This window comes from Sinocyclocheilus rhinocerous, unplaced genomic scaffold (assembly GCF_001515625.1).
Source record: "Sinocyclocheilus rhinocerous isolate Xijiao unplaced genomic scaffold, SAMN03320098_v1.1 scaffold1144, whole genome shotgun sequence".
NCBI classification, from domain to species: domain Eukaryota; kingdom Metazoa; phylum Chordata; class Actinopteri; order Cypriniformes; family Cyprinidae; genus Sinocyclocheilus; species Sinocyclocheilus rhinocerous.
Genome location: NW_015654501.1, coordinates 300,145 through 320,000, shown reverse-complemented (window position 1 = coordinate 320,000; position 19,856 = coordinate 300,145). Strand labels below are relative to the sequence as shown.

The 19,856-nt window shown below is 34.2% G+C and overlaps 1 protein-coding gene and 1 pseudogene across 1 annotated transcript in view; one reads left to right on the top strand and one right to left on the bottom strand.

Annotated features, from left to right (window-relative positions):
• The window catches only part of LOC107717229 (protein-tyrosine kinase 2-beta-like), a 28,446-nt pseudogene extending 13,586 nt beyond the window's left edge, over nucleotides 1–14,860 (top strand).
• Nucleotides 14,861–16,497: 1,637 nt separating this feature from the next.
• LOC107717228 (neuronal acetylcholine receptor subunit alpha-2-like) overlaps nucleotides 16,498–19,856 on the bottom strand; it is a 13,393-nt gene continuing 10,034 nt past the window's right edge. Inside the window, exon 6 of the mRNA XM_016523910.1 lies at nucleotides 16,498–16,623. Within this exon, the coding sequence (XP_016379396.1) occupies nucleotides 16,498–16,623 (126 nt within the window). The remainder of the gene's footprint in view (nucleotides 16,624–19,856) is intronic.

The window sequence follows — 19,856 nt, the reverse complement described above, 5'->3', positions numbered from 1 at the left end:
CTGAAAACAGTTGTGCTGCCAAAAAAATTTTTTCAGGATTTCTTTGATAGAAAGTTAGGACATCATTTATTTGAAAAAGAAATCTTTTATCACATTATAAACATCTTTGCTGAATAAAATTATTAATTTAATAAAATAAATAATCTTATTGACCCCAAAATATACACACACATGCTGTATATTAAATTTAGGACACACAATTATAAATTGCCCTCCTACAACAGTTAAACTGCATTTGCTTGTTGGTGTCCTCACATCTCCTTTTTGATAATCATCTGTATCTCATGCCTGTGGTTGTACAGAATCTATTTTAGTGGTGCATAATCAAGTTACTCAATTCAATGTTTTTCCATCAGGGACATTGCTGTGAGAAACGTGCTGGTTGCCAAACCAGACTGTGTGAAGCTAGGAGACTTCGGCTTGTCCCGATACATAGAAGAGGAGGAGTATTACAAAGGCAAGACTAAGGCTGACTAGTCTGTTTAACCTTATCATGCAGTTTGAGTCTAATATTTCACTCGCATTTCTTATGCCTGATGCTGTCAAATGACACTGTTTGTTTTCTCTCTGAAGCCTCCGTGAGTCGATTACCTATTAAATGGATGGCGCCGGAGTCCATCAACTTCAGACGCTTTACCTCGGCGAGTGATGTCTGGATGTTTGGTTAGTGACTTTGAAGCGTGACGTGAGATCAATGCGTTTAAACATGCACGACGCGTTATGTCACTTCCACAAAGCGTAATGCAGTCTTTTCAAAGCTCAGTCACTGTTCGGACCACATTAGGCAACAGATCAACCTAATCGTGAGGATTTTTCAAGCCGTCATCATGATGTGAATTCCTATTTCCTGTTGTCAGTCTTGTTGATTCAAAGCCGGTTCCTGTGAAGAGCCACATCTTTCCCAATGCCATGCGTCTTGAAGTTTTGCAATGCATTTCTGAAGCAGTTTATGGTTCCTGATTCTTGGCGGTTTCCTGTGCTTCTCCTTTCAGCTGTGTGCATGTGGGAGATCATGAGTGGAAGTCAGCAGCCGTTCTTCTGGCTGGAGAACAAGGATGTGATAAACCAGCTGGAGCAGGGCATCCGTCTGCCCAAACCCGAGCGGTGCCCGCCGACCCTCTACTCCCTCATGACCCGCTGCTGGGCCTACAGCCCCGTCGAGAGACCCAGCTTCGCAGAGCTTGTGTGCAAGCTGAGGTATGTCACTGCTGCCCTAGTCATCAAAGATGTAAAGGGTCGTCAGTTTGAACCATTAAACGAGTCATAAGTATGCATTTCAGAGCTCAAAGCAGACCCTAACCCAAAACAGAGCTTTTATTAAAAATAAGCTGTTAAAACTGCTTGTTCTGTATTTCTGCAAATTACCCACAGTACACATCAACGGTACCTATTGACTCACCAGAAACTTATCACTAAATACTTGTGCTGTCAAGCGATTAATCGCATCTAAAATAAACGTTTTTGTTTATATAATATATGTGTGTGTACTGTGTATATAATTATATTATGTATATATAAATACACACACATACAGTATATATTTTGAAAATATTTACATGTCACAGTATACACACATATATTATGTAAACAAAAACTTTTATTTTGGATGCGATTAATCGTTTGACAGCACTACTAAAAACCAAATTATGATCTTGACTAATACTGTAATTGGACATTAAGTGGAAAAAAATTAACATTAAAACTGGTAAATTTAAAATGTAAATGATAATCAAAAAACAATTTAAAAAATGTAAAAATAATATAAATAAATAATATTAAAAATATTAAACATAAAATAAAAATGTAAAGGTAATAAAAATAATAAAATAAAAATGTAAATATAATAAAAACATACAACCATTATCATTACTGACAAATAAAAAACAAATGAAATTCTCTCTCTCTCTCTCATGACAGTAATGTGAAAATGATTAGATTAGAATTAGATTATCCACATTGTGAATTATTTCCACATCCTGGTAATATTTGTGCTTCCATTCATTTAATAAAAAAACTGCATAATAATTTGTATAATTGCGGATTTAAAAATAGTTTAATTTAAAAATTAAATGAAATTAAATTAAATAAAAAATGAATAGAATAAAAATAATCCAGACTTACTATGACAATGAGAATTAGGGGGTTAACGTGCTTAATTGTCATGAAAAATAATAATATAATAATATAAATAAATAATATAAAAAAAATTAAACAAAATAAAAATGTAAATGTAGTAAAAATAATAAAATAAAAATGTAAATATAATAAAAACGTAAAAAATAAATGTTGATAATAATAAATAACAATGCAGACTGACTAACAATGTAAGTGGATTTTGAGGGAAAGGTGAATATGAAAAGTAAAATCAAAATGTAACAAATGAATATAAAAAAATATTAAAATGTAAAAAAAATAATAAAATAAATATTAAAAATAATAAAGGTAAAGATGTAAATAATACAAAAATATTTTAAAAATAAAATAACCATATACATAATAATAACAACAATAATAAATACAAACTGGCTAACACTGTAAGTGGACATTGGGGGAAAGATTAATATTTAAAAAAATGTAAATGTAGTAAAAATAATAAAATAAAAATGTAAATATAATAAAAACGTAAAAAATAAATGTTGATAATAATAAATAACAATGCAGACTGACTAACAATGTAAGTGGATTTTGAGGGAAAGGTGAATATGAAAAGTAAAATCAAAATGTAACAAATGAATATAAAAAAATATTAAAATGTAAAAAAAATAATAAAATAAATATTAAAAATAATAAAGGTAAAGATGTAAATAATACAAAAATATTTTAAAAATAAAATAAACATATACATAATAATAACAATAATAAATACAAACTGGCTAACACTGTAAGTGGACATTGTGTGGAAAGATTCATATTTAAAAAATAATAAATAAAAATGTAAATCATAAAAATAAGAATTGTTTTAAATATATAATAAAACTACAATCAATATAAATAAATATAAAATATATAAATAATAATACAAAATTCAAATCAATCATAAAAATGGTAAAAATCAAAAAATATTAAAAGAATACAAATGTAAATAATAATACAAAATTAAAATCAATTATATAAAATTGTAAAAAAAAAATAAAAAATCAAATAAATATTACAAAATAAAAATGTAAAGAATACAAAAAACATAAAAAAAATAACAATAAAAACAATACAAACTGTAACATGAAATGTTTCTATTTGCTTCCCACAGTGATGTTCATAAAATGGAGAAGGAAGTGAACGTGGAGGAGCTGCGAGCCAGAACTCGCTCCATAAATATAACCCCGTTTACTGATGCTCCACCGAAGGTGTCGGTCTTTTCATTCTGTTTTTCTCACGCTGTTATTCTCGTTCTGTGTATCACACTCACTCCTTTTCTGTTCATCTTCATTCTTGTTTTGTGAAAAGCCATCAAGAACGAAACCATCAGGTTTCAGTACTCTCAATCCACGTCTACATCTCCAGGTGATTTTTCCTCCTATTAATTCTGTAGTTGTTTTAATTGCACAAAATGCAGCTTCTTTGTAGTGATAAGTAGATCAACTAATATGAACTGATCTTGTTTTCCCAAGATTAAACAAGTTGATATTTAAATGAAACTTCTATTATGTCTCCTGAGCAATGAAAGAGAAACCTCTGAGCGATATGTTTTACTCAGTAGGTGATGCATTTAAAGTTGGTAGACCGTAACTGTAAACTAGATAGCAGCTTCATGTTGGTCACGTCTATCTAGGTCAAGTCACACCATTTCCAGCAGCTGTGGTTTCGGCCTGCTTTTCTGTATTTGCGCTCAAAACCGCCATGTTATGCATGTCACTGTGTGAATATGTTTTAGCATGTGGTTTAGTTGTGTTTGTCTGTTCTTGCTTGCGCGCCCAACTTTCCAGCTGCCCGAGTCTCTGCGCTTTAGTTCGCCAGCCCTCGCCAGCCCGCCAGACTGGCGCCCTGTGCTTGTGTCCGGCTGCACGCTGACCCTGCCGCCGTCCCCTCGCCGTGGCAGTATGGTAAGAGCGCCACCTGCCTACAGTACTGCAAACACGCTCCTGTGTGTTTAAAGGAGTAGTTCACCCAAAAATTACAATTTGCTGACAGTTTACTCATTGTTTTGCGATTCGGCCCGAATCAGTTTTTAAAGCATTTTTGAAAAATCCCTCACTCTGCCTTTAAGGCATCCGAGATGTAGATGAGTTTGTTTCTTCAAATGAACAGGTAATGCTACATCACTTGCACACCAGTGGATCCTCTGCAGTGAATGGGTGCCGTCAGAATGAGAGTCCAAACAGATGATAGAAACATCACAATAATCCACAAGTAATCCACACCACTCCAGTCCATCAGTTAACATCTGGTGAAGCCAAAAGCTGCATGTTTGTAAGAAACAAATCCATCATTAAGGCGTTTTATATTTAAACCGTCGCTTTTGGCCAAAATATCCATAATAATGCTTCCTCCAGTAAAAAGTCCATCTCCCATTGTCCTCTCACATCAAAATCCTCCAACATATTTGTTTAGAACAGTTTTTGTTTGTAAACGGTGCTTGATCTGTGCAGATTTCTCTCCTGATTCAGACGAGACGATATTATGGATAGAGGAGTCATATTTCAGCCGGAAGCACCAGTTGAAGTTAAACATCTAAATGATGGATTTGTTTCTTACAAACACACAGCTTTTGGCTTCACAAGATGTTAATTGGTGGACTGGAGTGGTGTGGATTACTTGTGGATTATCGTGATGTTTTTATCAGCTGTTTGGACTCTGATTCTGACGGCACCCATTCACTGCAGAGGATCCATTGGTGAGCAAGTGATGCAATGCTACATTTCTCCAAATCTGTTCTGATGAAGAAACAAAATCATCTACATCTTGGATGGGTGAGGGTGAGTAAATTTTCAGCAAATCTACATTTTTGGGTGAACTACTCCTTGAAATAAGTCTTTAAAATGCCAATGAAGTATGCATTGCACTCACAGACTAAACACTGTCCAAAAATACCTAATGAGTTTTCTTTCCTATGTTAATGTATTTCTTGTTGAAACAAGAAGTTCAGGTGGGTACATATTAAAGGGCTCATATTTTTTTTTAAGTAGCTAAGTGCCATTAGTTTAAATCACAGTCTGTCAAAACCACCAACGACAGCTTGTGCACAGACGAAAAAAGACTCTTTCGCAATGAATGAATTTCAGCCACTTCCTTTGCAACCTATTCATGGCTTCTTTCCTTTCGAGAAAGGAAATTATGAATTATAAAGTATGAATGTTACCACAACAAAGGACGCACAGATGAACCATGATTTGCTACCTGCTATAATTCAGGGAGAGGGACATTCTGATTCACTACATTTGCATTTATATTTATGCATTTGGCAAAGGTTTCTTATCAAATTGCATTCGAGGTATATCAGTTACATTCCCTGGGAATCGAACCCATGACCTTGACGTTGCTAGCACCATGAACTAGTGTTTGAGCTACAGGTTATTGACAAAATTTGGTGTAGTGCAAGACAGTGGTATATTAGTATTATTTAGTATTTTAGCCTTTATTAATATTTAAAATTAGCTGTTTATATTTTTAGTCATTTTAGTTTTAGTTAAGTTTGAGTCATTTTGTTAATATTTTTATTATATTTCTATTTAGCTTAAATGTGTATACATTTTAGTAATTTTAGTGCTTCAACTAAAATTTGATGCATTGACCTGAGTTTTTTTTAATTATTTATATACTATTAAAGTATCTATTAATATTTTGAATCACCTTTTTAGGGCCCGAGCACCGATGGTACGAGGACCCTATTGGAATTGCTCAGTTTCTTCTTCTTCTCCATAATGAATCGCATTTTTGAGGGCCTAAACATGCTCGAAAAGTCATGAAACTTCACACGCGCCAGAAGTGGCGAAAATTTACGTCTGATATGGGTCTCAGAAGTGGTTGTGGCAAAATAGCTCAAATAGTGCCACCTATAAAATTTCAACGAAGTGCCCCTCGAGCTGTTTTACATGCATGTATGAAAATTGGTAGACTCATGTAACACACCAATACCTACAAAAAAGTCCCCCGGTACGAAGTCCGTTTTGTGCCAGTTTTGCCATTTTCAGGCATGGTGTTAAATGAACTCCTAGAGATTTAAACAGATCAACACCAAATTTGCTCAGTGTAATCTAAAGCCCTGTGTGACGTTAAAGCTGCTGTCCGTAACTTTTGGCGCTCTAGCCACGATCAAGGTCCAGAAAAGTACCAAGATGATCGACAAAGTAGTCCGTGTGACATCAGTGGTTCAACTGTAAAGTTACGAAGCTACGAGAATACATTTTTGCGCAAAGAAAACAAAAATAATGACAGTACCATGACGCGAGCGTGTGGCAGTGCTGACCCAGATCCGGCGTAATGACGTCATCATCTGGGTCAGCGCCGCCGCCGCCACACGATCGCGTCATGGTACTGTCATGAACGCGTGTCCACAAGTGACGAAAATGTGGAATAAAGTCGTTATTTTTGTTTTCTTTACGCAAAAAAGTATTCTCGTAGCTTCGTAACTTTACAGTTGAACCACTGATGTCACACGGACTACTTTGTCGATCATCTTGGTACTTTTCTGGACCTTGATCGTGGTAGTTACCTTGCTGTCTATGGGATGGTCAGAGAGCCCTCAGATTTCATCAAAAATATCTTAAATTGTGTTCCGAAGATGAACGAAGGTCTTACGGGTTTCGAACAACACGAGGGTGAGTAATTAATGACAGAATTTTCATTTTTGGGTGAACTAACCCTTTAATAAACAGAACGGCGTGCGTCTTGCGGAAGAACATTGTAGCTGGAGCACCTTCTCTCTGTTTATGTCTATGACGAATCATGCAGGTACTGGGCTCCTCCGCAGCGGTACCTACCCGAACCAGTCTAAAATAGTCTGAATATAACCACTTATTATAGGTGTACCGTAGTGATTCAGGACAAGCCAAAAACACGGTTTGGAAAATTATATAAATTTGGTAAATTTTTAACACAAAAAAGTTACGGACTGCAGCTTTAAATTGCGAAGATCTTGAGTTTTCGTTGAAGGAAGTGGCATGTTTTACGCTCTAACGAACTCCTCCTAGAGATTTAATGATATCAGCATTATATTTGGTCAGTCTACTCTAAAGGCCTTTGCCATGTTAAATTGCGAAGATCTTGAGTATTCGTTAAAGGGTGTGTCCTTGGCGGCCTGACATAGTTTGATGTTTCACCATGGAAAAGGAAGTTGTTGTAACTCAGCCATTCAATGTCCGATTTGCCCCAAACTTCACACGTTCAATAAAAGTCCTGACCTGAACACATCTAAAGGCCAATATTCAATTATTATCATAGTGCTACCTGCTGGCAACAGGAAATACCATGTTTTACACTAACTCAGACATACCATGTTCAATCTGCACCAAACTTCACGTTTGATGAAAGTCCTGGCCTGAAGACATATACACATCACTATTCAGTTATAGTCATAGCGCCACCAGCTGGCAGCAGGACGTTTGGCACAAATAAATGACTTTGACATATTCCTCCTATATTAACCACTTTAAAAGCATATTGCCCACTGTTCAATGTTTGCCTAAAGCCACCAGGTGGCGGTAAGCCCAGGTGCAAGGGCCCTTTCAACGCTGCTTGCAGATTTAATTTTTTTTTTCTTTTCAGTTTTCATTTTAATTTTAGTTGAAGGTTTAGTAACTTTATGTTATTAAATATTTCTGTTTAGCTTTAATTTATATTAATTTGAATAATTTTACTTCTTAATTGATCATTGGTGCACTGATCAGTGTTATTTTAGTTTATTTATTTACTATTATAGTCTTTATTAATATTTTGAATTAGCTTTTATTTTTATATTTCCAGTTTTCATTTTCATTTTAGTTTAATAATTTTGTTATGTGCTTTTGTTATTAAATATTTCTATTTCGCTTTAATTTATAGTAATTTTATTACTTGGTGTGTTGATCAGTGTAATTTTAGTATTATTTATTTACTATAATAGTCTTTATTAATTACGTTTTTAAGGTTAACTTTTTATCTATATTATATTTTATTTCAGCTGTATTTCAATTAACAAATGTTTAATAATTTAAGTTTTAATTAACGATAACAACGCTAGCTTTAGGCCCAGTTTCCTTACTAAAGATTGTCAGGTGTAAATGCATACATTTTAAAAAATACTCTTAGCATATTTATGGACTTAATGATGACAAGCATAAACAAAAGCTGCCAAACTCTTGTTTATTACATGAGGTCACATTATGTCCTCGTTTGATAGCTTTCCTCATCCGCAGTACATGTCAGCGCATGTGTGTGTGTGTGTTTGTGAAGGAACGAGGTTTCCTGGAGCCCAACAGTAAGGAAGACGCTCAGCGGCTGTGGGAAATGGAGAGGCAGTGTGTGCAGGAAACTTTAAGGAGGCAGAAACAGGAAATGCTGGAGGACAACAAGTGGCTGGAGAAAGAAGAGAAGCTTCTGGTTAGTCATCAGTAGCGTCTCTCGTTAAAACTGTGGCAATGTGCAATCCTCGCTGGGATCATTACAATGAGTTTAAGTTTAGAGTAACAATTAAAATGCATTTGCTCAGCCGACTGGAGCTTGAAAAGACTGTTATATAAAAATAGATTAAAGTTAACATAAAGTCCAAATTGATATTATTTACAGGCTGCTGATTATATTATGCATAATTAATCAGTGCATGTTATTCAGAAGAAGACAATATTAGTCTTTCTAATCTTTGATCCAAAAGTAATGACTTGCTCCTCCACTGAAATGACTTTCCCTTTTGGCTGATTTTTCCTTTCCCTATGGATTTCTGTCTTATATTTTATCTTGTTCGTCTTGAAATATGTCACATTCTGAAAGTAAAATGGGTTTCATAATTTCATGTTGACTTTATGCTCATCCTTATGTTGCTCTGTTTCTCTTTCAGGATCCATTTGCCAATGACGACACAAAGGCTAAAGTGGTAAAATACTTCTATATATGAAATATTTCTATTTAAATAGAAGTCTCATTTTTATTATCTTGTCCCATCATGACTTTTGTCTTCCACTGTTATGCACTATAATTACACAACATTAACATCCTTTTCTCTTTTTTATGTTAGATGTCAGAAAATGAGACAAGCCAAGGTCAGTTCATTTGAACACACACAAAAATACCTAAAACTATATAAACAAAGATCGATAAACAGATTAAAGGAATATTTCACCCAAAATTACAATAGTTGTCATTTACTCGCCTACGTCTATAAAACCTGTATGCTGTTATTTTTTAGCATTGATTAGTATTAGTATTATTTATGTACTATTATAGATTTACATTTTTAATCTTTTACATTTTTTAGCTTTGAATTATTTTGTGCTTTTGTCATTTTTTATTGTATTTTTTAATATTTATATTTTTTTTATTTGATTTATTATTTCTTTTATTTTTATAATTATTTTAAATATAATATATAATGTTTTTATTTATTTTTATTTATTCAGTTGTGGTATTTTTAATTAAACTTATTTTATTTCAGTTACTTGCCAAGACAACAATTTTCATTTTCATTTACGTTTTTAAAGTTGTTTTTTCCTCTCATATTGACATTTTATTTCATTTCAATTTTATTTCAGTTACCGAAAATTGTAGTTTTAGTTAACAATAACAACACTGGCATTGATGCACCTATTCTTTTACTCTTTCTTATTTCAGTCAGTAGCCATTGTTATCTTAATGATCACTTCCATATACCATCTTCAGCTGTCTTTTGACTTTGTTTCTCTCAGCTCCTTCCCAGGCTCCTCCGGAGAAGCCCCCGCGGGTGTCCGCTCAGGTAATTGTGGTTTTAATGCGGTTAGGGACGGGCTGAAGGCCAGCAGAGACTTCTGATCTCTTTTTGAAGCCGCTCAGTAAAGGTGTCAGCCGTCCTTTGGAAGTTTCCAGACGAGCAGATTGCAGCAATCAAAGCGACGGTTTTACTGGGAGCTCTGTGACTAAATGAGCTTTGGGCCTTGTGAGCTCACCTTGATAATGGCTCAGTAGAATGAGGATGAGGGAGGTTTTTTCTGAGATTCTCTCTCCACCAATCTTCAGACTTCAGCCTCGGTGAAGCTGAAATGAAACTGATCTCCTGTCTCCGAGCTGCTGTATGCAGTGGCTAATAGTAGCTTTGGTCAGCAGCACCAAATGAGAGTAAAAATGGCTTTGGGGAATAAATAAAATTGAGAGACTGCTGAGTTTGTTTTTTTATTTTTAAAAGAAGTTCAACATGGTTCAGGGTTATTATAGTTTTTTTTTTTTTTATCTACAGCCAGATGTGACTGCCTCCAAGTCAGTTAACATCCTCTTAAAAGCTACCAATGAGACCAGCGTATTAATTTTCATAGATTTCTGTAATTTGTTCCATGAAGAGGGAGCAGCATACTTAAACGCCTTTTTTCCCAGCTCAGTTCTAACCTTTGGAACAGACTTGAAATATAAACATTAGAAATAAAATAAAAGTGAAATACAAAAAATTGTAAACTTATTTTGTTTCAGCTAGTTGCCAACATTTCTCATTTTCATTTAAGTTTAAGTTCTAAAAAAAATAAAAATAAAACTGAAATAAGTAATGAAATAATAAAAAATGTAATAAAAAGCCCATAGCAGCTATAAACTAAATAAAAACAGCTTTTATTTCATGTCTGTTATAATTAAGGCCATTAAAATGCTAATAATACTCCTAAAAGTTGAGATTATCTTTGAATTATTGAAATTATTTATACATTTACAGCCTATAAAAAGGAGAATGGGCCAAAACATTTCATCTTGCACCAGTGTTGTTATCATTAATTAAAACTAAAACTTAAATATTAAAAATGTGTTAATTAAAACACAACTGAAATAAAATAAAATATAAATATTAGATAAAAAACTTGAACTTAAAAAACAAAAATGAGAAATGTTGTCTTGGCAACTAACTGAAATAAGTCTAAATTGAAGTAGTAAAATTACTGAAACTAAAAAAGCTAAATAGAAATATTTAATAATGATAAAACAAAATGACTAAATCATTAACTATAAAATATAAAAATAAAAACTGCTAAAGCTCTGAAATCTGATTTCAGACCATGCACGTTCAGTTTAAGAAAATGTGTTAGACAGTGTTAGTATTTTATTAATATTTATGTAATATTGTAGCTTTTAATTATAGCTTTACATTTTATTTTTTTAAACACAACAAACTGACTAAAATGTTAACTAAAATTAAAATGAAAACTGAATGTATAGAAATAAAAGCTAATTCTATATATCAACAAAAACTAAGAAAATTATCTTAATACTGAAGCAACACTTACATGATTTAAATCACAAGACAAGAAAGATTCCCATGTTGGCTATTGCTACAAATATACCCCAGCGACTTAAGACTGGTTTTGTGGTCCACGGTCACATTTGGTCTAATAAAATCCATGCATGAACATTAATGCAATGATTTGCTGCATGTATTAGCATGTTCTGTCCATCATAGCCGGCGCCGACAGCAGAACTGGACCGCACGGATGACATGGTCTATCATAACGTGATGGAGATGGTGAAGGTCGTGGTGCAGCTGAAGAACGATGTCAACACGTTACCAGCCTCAGAGTACGTCACTGTGGTGAAGGTAGGATGACTTTGAACATTGTATTTCTTAATGCTTAATGTATGGAGTCGTGTTTCTGTGTTCAGTAAGGTCATTATTGTCTTATTTGGCAGTCGGTAGGAATGACGTTGCGCAGTCTGATCCGCAGTGTGGACGACATCCTCCCGACTCTACATGAGTCCATCAGAATGGAGGTAAAGCATCGTGAAACTAAAGCTATTGTGAATTACTCAACTTGAGCTATAAATTCTCAAAGCTTTTTTCCAAAAAATGAAAAAAGTGTAACTGTTACTTTTTATTTCAATTAGATTGTTAAATTGTACGATTTTCTCATATCGTGAGATAAATGACGACAATCAAGGGCGTAGAATTTAGTAGGGACACTAGGGACATGTCTCACAATATCCAGAAATTAATAAATTGTCCCTAGCAATAATTACTAGTTAGCAGTATACTGGTTACCTCACCTGAATATGTTCGTATTTGTGTTGGAAATTTGGATATTTTATTTGTAAACAATACTTTTTACACTTATTTCAGTTAATTTCGTAAAACTAGCGAGCTAAGCCAGTAGTAGTACTGACAGTGTTATGTAAACATGGCTGAAGGCGAAAAAAAACAAAAACAGAGGAACAGACAAAATGATTCAATTGAGTGAGTCATTTACTCTGGAACCGCTCCGATTGATTCAAACTCCATTCACTTTTAAAAACCAGATCAGAAGAACCATTCATTTTAAAACCATTCATTAGAATCACTTCTAATGATTTTAAAAAGCACGTAGTGATGGGTGAAACAGAGCTTTTCGAAACTCCAAATCAGTTAAAAAACATTGCATCGCAGAATGATTGACTGTTTCAAAGCGCTCCAATCGGATCGCAGATAATTTGATTCAGATCGTGACTTCAAAGCACATATTGCAAATCATTTGAATTAGTTCGGGACTTCGGAGCGCTTATCGCGAGTCATTTGATTCAGATCGGGACTTCGGAGCGGGTTCATGAATCTTTTGATTTAGATCGGGACTTCAAAGCCTGTATCGCCAATCATTTGAATTAGATCGGGCTTCAGAATGCTTATTGCGAATCATTTGATTCAGATCTGTACTTTGGAGCGGGTTCATGAATTTTTATTCAGATCGGGACTTCAAAGCCCGTATTGTGAATCATTTGAATTAGATTGGGAATATGGAGCGCGTATCACACATCATTTGATTTAGATCAGAACTTTGGAGCGGGTTCGTGAATCATTCAGATCGGGACTTCAAAGCCTGTATCGCGAATCATTTGATTGAGATTGGAACTTCGGAGTGTGTATCGCGAATCTTTTTTATTTATTTATTTCTTTTTTAATGAAACAGTACAAAACATCAAACCATTAAAGCAGTACAGTTATAAAAACAAAACAAAGAAAAATAAAGTAAGTATACACAGATACAAACCGCAGACGTTTTCCTCTTTTGTTTTTTATCCGCCATCTCTATCTCTCTGTCGCTCGGCTCGGCTAATGTCCGTCCCATGCACTGAACGCTCTCTCCTCCACATCACGAGTAGACACGCCCCTTATTGCTGATTGGCTACAAGTTTGTTTTGCTATTCGGCCCGAATCAGTTTTCTAAAGTGTTTTTGAAAAATCACATACCCTGCCTTTAAGAAAATTAACCATGGTTTTATTATAGTAAAAGTGTGGTAGTGTAGATTACCACTTGTAACCTATAACCCAATTTTTTACTACAAATACCATGGTTAAACTATGGTAAGTGTAGCAAAACCATCGTTAATTTGTGGTCACCATGGTAACTATTGTAACCATTGTGCTTTTTTAAGTAAAACCATGGTTAATTTTTGTAAGGGATGTGTTACCAGGTTAACAAAAAAAAGTAATACATTTACACATTAAGTGGACACATAGAATACAGTTTTTTAGGATGAACAGAGCTTTGGATATTTTCCATATACTTGTCCAGCTCAACTCTGAATAAAAAAGAGAGGCAGATTTTAGAGCCAGATATGTGAAACACATATCTTATTAATATATATTCATATATATAGACACAAATTAATTATTATATTTTGCTGTATTCTCTTTGAGTATTTAAACGAGAAACAAGAAAACATCTTAAAATGCTGCTGTAATGTTGTTGGTTTTACATAATCCAAATTGTGTATTTATTGTCTGATGAATATGCTAACATAAAAAGCTCGGTTTATGAATTATGAGTATGTTAGCTACCGTAGCTATAAATAAAGACTTTAGATGACATGAAACTGTGGTCAAAAGTTGATCATAAATGCGAAAATGATGTGTTGTCTGCTGTTATGTCCCCACCAATGTCAAAATCAAACCTATGCCCTAGATAATAATAAATGATGAAATTTTAACTTTGAAATGCAAGAAAAAGAGTTGTTTCCAAAACTAGAAAAGGTAAATTGCGAGTTTTTGTCTAAGAACTGTGACTGTTTTTCTCGCAATTTACCTTTTTTATTTTTTTATTCCATGCCAGAAACTAGCTTGACTTTTTCTCTCAATTGTGAGTTGACAACTTTTAAGAAAGAAAAAGTCATAATTGTTAGATCGTTCGTTAACATCTCATAATTCTGACTTTTCCCCCCTCAGAATTGCAAGATAAAAGAATTATCAGATAAAAAGTCTTTTATAATTGCCTTTATTTTTTTTTCTGGGATGGAAGAGAATCCATAATATTTCTATACATTAGAAAGTATAAAGTGTTGTTCTGGCTGCTCTCTGCTCGTCAGATTGAAGGAACTCAGAAGTTGCTGAATAAGGATCTGGCCGAGCTGATCAGTAAGATGCGTCTGGCTCAGCAGAACGCCGTCACGTCTCTGAAGGACGAGTGTAAGAAACAGATGCTGGCGGCCGCTCACACGCTGGCCATGGACTCCAAAAACCTGCTGGACGCTGTGGACCAGGCCCGAGTGCGGGCCAATGTGGCCAAACTCGCCACACCCTAGATCTGATCCCTGATTGGCCGTCAGACAGACTGTTTCATCCAATGAGAAAGCTGGAGGATGAATTGAACTTTAAATGAACTGGTACAACTTGCTTTATTTATGCTTCTGGATGATAATGAAAGCAGTGCTTTCGACATTGAATGTTTGCAGATGTATTTTCACAAGTGTTTGCTTGCAATTGTTTTCATAGATGTTTATTCTCAGGAAAGTTTGTGCGAGGAAATAAATACAGTTTTGTCACGTCATTTTCTGCAGTTGTAACTAATTTCATTCTCTAAACTTTACAAGTATGTTTTTATAGAAAATTAATGCAACATCAATATAATTTGTGTTTTTATACAGTACAACTGATTTAGAATCACAAGAATACTTTTAAACGCTTAGTGTTTTCAGAGCCTATATAAATTATGAATCTTGCACATTAAAAAAACTATATTTTCAATATATTTTTAAATTTCATTGAGAGTTCACCATTTGACCACTGAAATACCATGTCCAGTCAGTTTGGATTACTAAATAAAGATTTGTAAAATTAATTATGATATAATACAAAAAAAAGTCATAAATGCAAGATATACATTTAGAATTTGTTTTCTTATAATTGCAAGTGAACATTTCGCAATTTTTTTTTTTTTTTTTTTTTTACTCAAAATTGCCAGACAAAAATCTGTATTGGTTTAGTGTTTGTTTTTCAGCATCTCTATAAATTATACATTTTAATTTTTTTTTCATTAAAATATATTAAAAGTTCAATATATTTTCATTAGGCCTATGTTTTGAAAATGTATTTAGAGTTCACATTTTGACCAATATTTTATTATTATATGTTAACATATATTTTAATATTATGTTAACATTTTAATCAAATATTCTTATGAAAATGTAAATTTTTTATGTTTTATTTTTTTAGCCAAGTTTTAATTGGCTATTTAATTTTTAAATAATTTTTATTTAATTGCACATTTCATGGCAGTGTGATTCCTGGACATAAATCGGTTGTTTTGCACAACCATCAGCAGAGGGCGACATCGCTTATATCGTCTCATTTATCATTAGTCTGTTAAGGACCTTATACACAGCTGTAAAATTAAGCTATTAAGGGATATGTGTGTCAGATAGAGTCAGTTTATTAATTATTAAGTAAACCGACTGAGACATTTCAATATAATGATTCATTCCTGATTACAGCAGATAAAGGCCTATCCTAGTTGTTATCTAACATTTTGGCTACATGTTTGGCAAAACACTATTTTAGTTCAGTGGTCATTTCAAGTAGTAAATGTCATTTTTCTCTCAGGTCCCATTTAAAAGTCATTGACCCACATGGTTCACAGACCTGACTTGCGTAATTGCACGACCTTCGCAATATCAAAAGCATTGTATTTTCAAAGACTTGACAAAGTTATAAATAAATAGGAGTTGCCTTCTGACCTTGGAGATAATTGCTGTTGAAAGCGGCACAAAATGCAATCTACGATTCATTGAACGGTTGGATAAAGGGTAAAGAGTGAACTGAATTGAACTGCCACCCGTCAGGGTCACATAAGCTTTGCCTCTTTCCAAAAGGTTAATGTTGCATATTGCGGTGCTGACGGTCCCGCTCTTTATGCATGGAGACGACAGGACTCGGGCACAGTTTGATAGTGGTAAATGTCAGGCATTCAGCGAGAGGTGACTTGTGTTTCCTGCGTTGTAACAATGAACCGCATTCTCAAATAATCCCTGAACGAGCGGGTATCTCTCACCAAAGGAAGAGATGAAATAAAAAAGACCTTTTTTCATATGACAAATGTTTGTAATGGCCCCTGGAAAGGCCTTGGCTTCCATCAGGGAAGTCTTTATCGGAGCTCTTGATGTCGGTCTGTATCTCGGCTCTCAGATCATTCCTGATATCCAGGGAGGTAAGAAGAGGCCGACCGTCCCCAGCAGGCACACGATGATGAACATCCACAGAAAGATACGGTCAATCACCATTGCCACGTATTTCCAGTCCTCCTTGACCTGTCCAAAAGTAAACACACGGTGCGATTCAAAAGTGGTCAGAGCAGGAAAACTAGAGTGGAAAATGTCATGTGAACAGCGTAATGAGGGCAGTGACAATGAAACAGGATAGTAGACTGTCAGTCTAGTTAGAGAAGAAACATGATATAATATTCACACACAAAGGGTTTAGCATTTTATTAATCAGCCACTTTAATTTCCACTTTATACTTTTTAAAAGGGTAATTGTAAGAATAGATAATTATTAGAAATGTTATTTCTAACTACAACTTGTTTTCTACAAATCATGTCTTTGTATCTCGTTTTTAAAATTATTTTATGTATTTTATTACTTTATTTCGCATACATGCAACTTTATATCTTACAATTGCATTGCGTGGCAGGTTATTTTAGTATTTTTATATTTTCAGTAATCAATGTTAGCTTCATTTTTAGTAATTTTGTTATGTGCTCTAGTCATTGTAATTTTATTTTTCACAACTACAACTTGATAAATGAGATGCATAGGCATAACTATGATGTAAATGATAAATATGACAAAAATGCAAGCTTTTGTCATAATTTTGTCTTTTATCTCAGAATTTTCACTTGGTATGTCAATGTCAACTTCCTTATAATTTTGATTATGTCAGTTTTGACATTTATCTCAGTTTCAAACTTTTATCTTACGATTTCTACCTTTTAATCGTAATTATGACTTAGTATGTATATATCTCATAATTTGACATTTTTTGTATTAATTTTGACTTATAATTACTTGTCATAATTTTAACTTGTATCTCATAATTTAAACTTTTTAATGCATATCTACTTTATCTCATAATTGTGACTTACAGTACAGTAGTGTCATAAATTTGTTTTATCTCATTATTTTGACTTATTTCATAATTTGACTTATGTAGTAATTCAATGTATCTTATAATTATGACTTAGTGTCATAATTTTGACTTTCTCATAATTGAATTTTTTAATCTCATGATATATACTGTATATAGTTCAGTCATGAAACTCTAGATGGCACATTCTGACGGGGTGTTAACGTAGCTGATGATATTCAGAGAGTTAAACGACTTGGCACAGGTATTACAGAAATCTCAGTTAGTCCCTCTGTTGTAATACTGAATATTCCTCCTTGGTTGCTTCCTATGCCTCAAACAGATTTTCATCTACAACATATGGTTAAGAATGAGAAAACGATATTGTTAGAAAACACTCTCTGTCTTGAGAATGTGAAGATAACAGGATTAGAAAGTAGAATTTAAATGTCATAATAATAGTACTGGTTGGTTTATTTATTTATGGAATTTTTTTTTTCTCCCCTCTTTCCCGTTAATGCTTCACACTCCAGTCCAGTTGGTGGCGGTAATACACCATAAGTTGGCTTGTCAACCACCATTGAATCGTACAAGAAGAAGAAGAAGAAGAAGACTTGACACAAGCTGATTGGTTCATGCTGCATATGCAGCCAATGAGCTTACTGCCTTGCATTTATATGGCTGGCTAGCATTCACTTGAGATTCCTGCAGCGCGCTTTCAGAGTTCTCTGAAACTCAACAGCTAGATAAGTAAACGGTTTTCACTCTGTTTTCTGTGCATTATTGCGTTCGTCCGATGTACATTTTTAAACTAGAAAACATAAGTTGTAAAACTACGTGCAGGGTATTCGCGTGAGGAGTAATTACTAAGCATGTATTGTTCATATAACAGCAGTGGCATTAGCAGCAGCAGCAAGCACGTTTCCTAGTTCATGTATGTGAGAATACAACGTCAAGCGCCGCGGATTTTAGAACAGTAAAGTGAATTGGGGATTACCCTATTTGCCCGAAATCTCCAATGCATTTAATATCTTCTGTGGGCATTCATTTCTACATTAACCGCGAATGGCTTGCTTTCAGATGCACATCACTAATGGGGTTGGTTTGCAGTGGCGTTTCACAGTTGTTCACAGTTTTAAGTCAAGGTGAACCCGTATAACTGTCTTTCATAAACGTCATAATGTCAACAGCCTTACCTATTTTAATGAGCAACAGAAAATAATATACCCGCTCATACATGTACTCGTGCCGCTTTGCAATGCATTTAGCCAGAAGAGGGAGTGCTCATTCTTAAAGGGGCCACACCTCTATTTCACTCGTTACCTTGGTTCAGCGATAGTGAATAGTTTATTATAAAAGTCATGTTTAGTGATAGTTTAAAGATAATTAATCATGAATTCGTTTAAAATATAAAGATACTACTAATAAATCCATGAAATTTCAGCGATAATGCATGGATGAGCTACAGCAATTCTAGTACTTTCACGGAGTGTAGCAGCAGTATCCATAGAATTTCAGATTGCGTTATTAGCGAATTATTAATAGCAGTATGCATAGCAAATCAAATTATGCGTTTAGTTGCGGCAGCAGTAGGTAGACTGTAGTTTACATTTACATTCTTATTTATTCATTTTGCAGACGCTTTTATCCAAAGCGACTTACAATTGCTGAAGTTTCAGTGACTTAAAATGGATGGTATGTGAACTCTTCAAGCGTGTAGGCATCATTTGCATTTCGTTTATTTAAAGGGGCTTATAGCAATTCTAAGTACCTTTGTGCAGCTGTAGCAGCAGCATAGTATTCAGATTGCATGTAGCTAATTTAATAGCAGCAGCATGCATAGCAATTTCATATGCAATGTTAGAAATAATATTAGCAGCAGGAAGTCAAATTATTGTTGCTAATATAGCAGCGGCAGCAGAAAGTACTTTAGTTGCTTGAAATTTCAGTGATAACGCATGGGGCAAGTAACTCTTTAACGTGAAATAGGCATTTTATTTATCTGCTTCTTTAACAGGGCTTACAGTAGATTGTGAACTTTTCAAGCCAAAATAGGCATTATTTGATTGCGTTTGCTTGTTAATAAAGACGCTTGTAGCAATTCTAAGTACTTTTGTGCAGCTATAGCAGCATTATGCATTGCATAGCTATTCAGATCACTAGTTTAGTGAATTTTAATAGCAGCAGCACGCATGGCAAAATTCAGATGCAATGTTAGAAATATTAGCAGCAGTCTGCATGGCAATCCAATTATCACTGTTGCTAATATATCAGCGGCAGCATAAAGTACATTTAGTTGCATGAAATTTCAGTGATAAGATAACGCTTGGATGGTAGTGAACTTTGTAGGTGAAATAGGCATTATATTACTTTGATATTCAGTTCAACAGGGTTTATAGAACTCTTCAAAGCGAAATA